Below are 5,873 nucleotides of genomic sequence, written 5' to 3'. Positions count from 1 at the left end.
AGGCTTCTAGAAGACTAAAAATAGAACACTTAATTTTGTTATAAGGTTAAAAATATTCTAAATTAGACCCTTTTAGAGACTATTAAAAATAATCCCTACTAAAAATCACACCCTTATTAAATCACCTCCCACTAAAATTAAACCCCCCTCTCCCTATCTCTTCTCCTAGCCTTACTAAACTTCTTAGTGTAAATATACTTATTTCCTAATAAAGATAGAAAGGCTATATAGAATTAGTGTTTAGAATTTAATGTTTTAATTTTATAAACTATCTAAGTATAGCTTTTAAAGTGTAGAACGCTATTAAATACTATATAGCTTTCTTTATATACTAGATAACTATAGGGAATCTTATATTTAGTGTAAATAAATAAATAAAGATATTTACTCTATATAACCTCGCCTCTCCTTTCATTTTACCCTTTACCTTACCCTTACCTTATTTATTACCTCTTACCCCCTTAAATAAATTATAAAATCCTAGTTATTATATCTATTCTATTAAATACTAAAATAGAATTAAATAATAATAGATTAATAAAATAAAATAAAAAGTGATAAAGAATAATAAGATAAGTGCGTAGTAATTAGGAAAAGGTTCTATATATAAGGAACGTATAGTTTTAAAGATACATTTTATATTAAAGGGTCACTTTATAAACATTATATTTAATCTTACCCTACTATAGAAGTTTAGAGAGATATATTTATTAGAAATGCTTTATAAGATTAGCTAGAGTATAGAACTTATATATGCGCTTATTAATTATAAACCTTTTATTTCTAAGGCAGATAAAGTATATTTTTAGTCTTTTCTCCTTATATAAGGATAACTTTACCCTCTTTAGCGCTTTAGCCACTTCTAAAATCTTAGTATATTCTTTAATCTTAACTTTATTAAAGGCGATATCTATTTTAGACTTTTTCTAATAATAATTCCGCTAATATACTCTGCCTTCCTTAATATTATAGTAGTCTATAACCGCATTAATAGCATTATTATATCTACGTATCTTATCTTCTAATAATATACTAAGAAGTGTTATAATTACTTCAATAAGGCGTTTATGTTTAACTAATCTATTATTACTAGATTCTAAGGTTACTTTAATATTCTCGCTAAATTTAATCTTAGAAAGTTACTACTTAATATTAATTACAGCTTATTCATTATTTTAATTCTTTTTAATATTTTCCAATAACGCATTTCTTTAATATTACCTTTTATTTATAATTTCCCGGCTAAGCTTTTAGTATTTAGTACTTCCTATAGCTTTATGCTTAAGGCTATACTTTAGCTTATTTTAAACTTTAATTAAAGAACAAATATATAGGTCCTCGTTTACTAATAAGGATTGCTCTATTATTAGGCCCTATAGCTATTATAGATTAATTAATCGGCTTATTTAGTATACTGCTTTTATTAACTTTTCCTAAGGCTTTAAGCCTTAAACAATTGCCTATATATTTACGCTAACACGCTGCAGAAAGTAGTGCTTTAGGAATATTTAAGCGTTAGCGTACTGTATTATTAGGTTCTAAAGGGTATTATTTATATTACTTAGGTAGTATAGGTATTAGGTTTTAGTAGAACTAGCTCTATATAATAGAACTTACTATTTTTATTAAATACCTTACCTATACTATGACAGAGACTATATAGGCGCGTAACCTACTAAAATCCTATAATTACGCTAAGGTCTTTAATCTATAGTAAAAGAGTTAAGTATAATAAAGGCTAGTTAGGTAAGACCTTATAGCTATAAAAAGTTTTAATTAATTGCTAAAATATAGGGATATTATCTAAGTCTAAATAAAGAGGTAGTAGCAACTTATTACGCCTAGACTTAATATATAGCTTACTAAACTACTCTATAGATATTAGATTAGGGGCCTTAAAAGCTTAGTTAGTAAAAAAAAGACCTAGAAGAAAGATATAAGGGCTAAGAATAAGTAAAGGGTTAAAGATAATCTTAGGAATTAGGAAAGTATTACTAGTTCTTTATAAGTATAAGAAGAGTAATAGAGTAAAAAGAGAACGTACGCTTCTTTTATGCTAAGATATTCCTTAATAAATTTAAATATAAACTTAGGTATAATTTTATAAGGCCCGCCTTCTAAATTATAAATAAATATAATTATTATATATTAGTAGTATAAGTTAAGAAGAGCTTTAGGTCGGCTTATAGTATAAAGACCTAGCTATAATAAGAAATAGACTTGCATCTAATATCGCCTAACTATATATCTTTTCTTTATTATAACTAAGTTAGTTTTAAGAACTAGGGTAAGATCCTTTATATCTATAGTAGGCTTTTCTTATTTCTTATTACTTAAGTTATATTTCTTTACTAGTTTCTAAAGTACCTAAAAAAGATATCTTAGCTCTGCCTTATTTTGCTAGGTTAAAGGGTTAACTAGGAATATAATTACCTTATATATCTAGCGGTTTAATTTACTAGCAATTTTCTTACTAGTTACTCTTTTATATATAAGGCAATAGTACTTCTAGTATACGCCAAGCGAGCTAGAAAGCTTTATCCCGCGCTATTTCCTACCCTTCTTCCCTTATTTTTAATTTAGAAGCTAATTAAAAAAGCTATAAAGTAGCTAAAGTAAGAGGACTTAGTATATTTTCTTAGGGTCTTTCCTTATATAGGTGCAGTATTTAGAAATTATTAGCTCTAGGTTAGGCCTAAAAGGAAGCCGCTGAATTAGTTATTGCTTACTAATACTAGTATTCTTTAGTATGGTTAAGGAGATTAATAGTACTATTAGTGTAGTCCTACGTTATAAAATTAGATTCTTTAAACTCTTCTAACTATTTAAGGTAGTATTCTAGTAAATAGTCTTAATCCTTATAAAACCACGCCTAAGCGGACGCTTCGCAAGCATCTTCAGATTTAGCAGTACTGTTAGCATCATAGTTAATACCGCTGTTGGCGTCGCTGTTGGCATTATTATCAGTATTACTATTGACATTACTGTCGAAGACGGTTGGTTCTGTCCTGTAGCAACTATTACTATCACTATCTATATTTATATACTTATTATTAGTAACGCTAGATAATAAGCTGCGATTAAATAGTTAAGTGCGCCGTATTCTAGGGAGCTAGAAAAGAACTTAGGGTAATAATAGCGGGAAGGATTTAGAGGGTAATGACGGCGGGAGAGATCTAGAGAGTAATGTGGGGTTAAGGAGATAAGAAGGTAAAGAATAAGAGAAACGGGGCCTAGATTAAACGAATTAGAGGTAGGAGCCATAAAGTATATATAGCTTTAGCGCTAGGCACGTGGAAGGGTTATATTTCTGGATAAACTAGGTCTGCGGCATAGGGCGGTAAGCGAGAGGCTTAACGTTAGACCGGCAAGCAAGAGGCTTAGGGCGGCAAGGAATTTTAGCGACGCGACCTCCAAAATTGGTAACAAAACCCTCCCAAACCGGCGGTCAGATCTCCATTTTCTTTTTTAAAGGAGTAATAATAAAAATAAGTTTAAAATTAATTTAGAAAAGAGTGTCTTTAGGTTAAAAGATTATATATTAGAAAAAAAGTTAAATATAGCTATAAGATTAGATTAAAGTAAGTTTTTAATACGTTTTAAATACGTTCTAGTTTAGTTCTAAATATATTTAGCCTAAAGTCCCTTATATTATATTTCTTACTAAGGCATTTACTAATTCTCTTACTATACTTATAATTAAGGATTATTTAAGCCTTTTAAAGCACCTATAGACGCTAAATAAAGATTATACTTACTGTATTAACTTAAAAGGTATAAATATATAAAAGCTATATAGATAAGTTAATCGAAATCTAAATCATCCCCTAACTATATTTATAACTAGTTTATAATATATTTAAATTTAATATAGAACTAAATTAATATATACTCCTAAGCCTATAACGTCTATTCTTTTAAATATAAGAGGTAAAAAATATATAATATATTATTTAAAAGTAAAACACTATAAATATCTTTAGAATTCGTTATAATTTTTAAAATATACTATAGTTTTTAAAGAGATATAGGGTCTAATATAGAGAGAGTAAGTAGCCTTAGATATTTATAAATATAATATAAATAGGTATAGATCTAGTTCTAAATATATTTAGTACGTAGGTTAATATATATAAGCTTATTTTTAAGCTAAATATATATATAGCTCTTAAATAGAGGCTTATATACTAATAATTAAGTAATAAAGATACCCTATATATAATTACCTTATTTAAATATATTACTTATTATTTAAGGCCCTAGAGGAGCTCTTGCTGCACCCGGCCCAAAAAGACTAAAACTAACTAAAAGAACCCCGAAAAAACACCTAGAGAATCCCCCTAAGATATATGCATCGCAGGGAAGGCATACGTCAAATGACGGTAATTTGCACTCGCGCGCGTCCACCAGAACCACGCCTAGTAATAACCCTCCATAATAAAAACAGGCGAATACTATACTATAAAGCGGAAAGACCTCTATTAAGAAGGTATCTAACAAAATATAAAGCCTATTAGACGCGTTTAGTATCCGTAGTTATAGGGGAGCAACCGTTAGCTATAATAAACTAATACAGCTAGTAGAATAGCTCTACTAGTCTAGTAAACCTTAGGCGCCCCTCTAGTAAACCCTTAATTAAATCCTCTAATAGCTAAGCAAAATTAAAAATAAATAAAACCCCTTTTTACTGGCGAACCGTACCTGGGCCACTATAGCTGCGCTTTTATAGTATAGAAAACCTACCCCCCTAAAGATAATATCTAGGTATATAATTATAATATAACTAAATATAGAAAAAGTAGAGGGGCTTAGGGGGTAATTAGAAACAGAAGTCCTTATAAAAATTTATAAAGAGGTCTATAACGCTGTTATAGTCTAATACCTTAGGAGTGGAGATATTAGAGTTACCCTAGGGACTAATAGGTAAAGGAATAAGTTATAAGGGTAGGGGATAGGCTAGGTGTAACGGAACCTTATAGTAGGTACTATAATAGGCTTATTATTAGGCTAGGTATATAGGTAATATAAATTAAAGTTAACAACGTAATAATAACTGGTGGAGTAGTTGCCTAATAGATTAACTCTAATTATATTCTAAGAATTACTATAAGGAAGGAGCTATCTAGGTAGGGACTAAAGGTCCTTAAATACACAACCATACTTCTATAAAATCCTCCTTATACGTAATATACGTATACTTTATTTACTTTATCGCGGATTATAAAAATCCTATAAATTATACAAATTATATTACGTGACCTCGGTTACCGTTCCTCGTCATATAGTTCTATTAGCTCTATTCTAGACCGTGCCTAAATTAACTAACTAGCTTCTTCCAACTCTTCCCCAAGTAGTCGTAATATTGTACTTAAAGCGTCCATAACACTAGGAGAACGTATTAGCATAAAAGTGCTTTATAAAGATTACCTAGTCGAAGTCCTAGTGGTTCCCCTAAGCCTTAGGGTAGAAAAGGGACGCTAGGCAGATAATATAGCAACTATATATAAGATAGTAAAACAAACGAAACGCTTTATATTAGGATTTAAGATTACCCAAATCTAATAGCTATAATAGGGAAATATAAACTAAGTATATAATAAGAATAATAAAAGAATATAAGGGTCGCTAGAGACTCGCTAGGGAGACGCCGGTTAAACGTATAGCTCCCTTATTATTAGTATATATATACTAGAAATATAAAAGCTCCTTATCTAAAAAGGTATTATTATAAATGGCCTTATATACAATATAAGGCTCTATAACTATAGACTCCGCCTAAAATAATACTATCGCTATATATAATAGGGATATACCTAATCCATATACGCAGTATAGGTGTGCTACAGCTACTGTATAGGCCCCTATAATATAAG

The 5,873-nt window shown here is 29.5% G+C and overlaps 1 protein-coding gene across 1 annotated transcript; it reads right to left on the bottom strand.

The window, feature by feature from the left end:
- Positions 1-710: 710 nt before the first annotated feature.
- On the bottom strand, positions 711-1,112 carry K441DRAFT_548392 (uncharacterized protein; the record flags this gene model as incomplete). The annotated part of the gene is made up of 2 exons (XM_067642958.1): positions 711-920; positions 951-1,112. Coding segments are annotated over 2 exons (372 nt in total), but the record flags the coding sequence as incomplete, so codon positions are not given.
- Between the last annotated feature and the right edge of the window lie 4,761 nt (positions 1,113-5,873).

Source organism: Cenococcum geophilum (assembly GCF_001692895.1).
Source record: "Cenococcum geophilum 1.58 unplaced genomic scaffold K441scaffold_10, whole genome shotgun sequence".
In the NCBI taxonomy this organism is placed as follows: Eukaryota; Fungi; Ascomycota; class Dothideomycetes; order Gloniales; family Gloniaceae; genus Cenococcum; species Cenococcum geophilum.
This window is presented reverse-complemented; position numbering and strand designations above follow the sequence as displayed.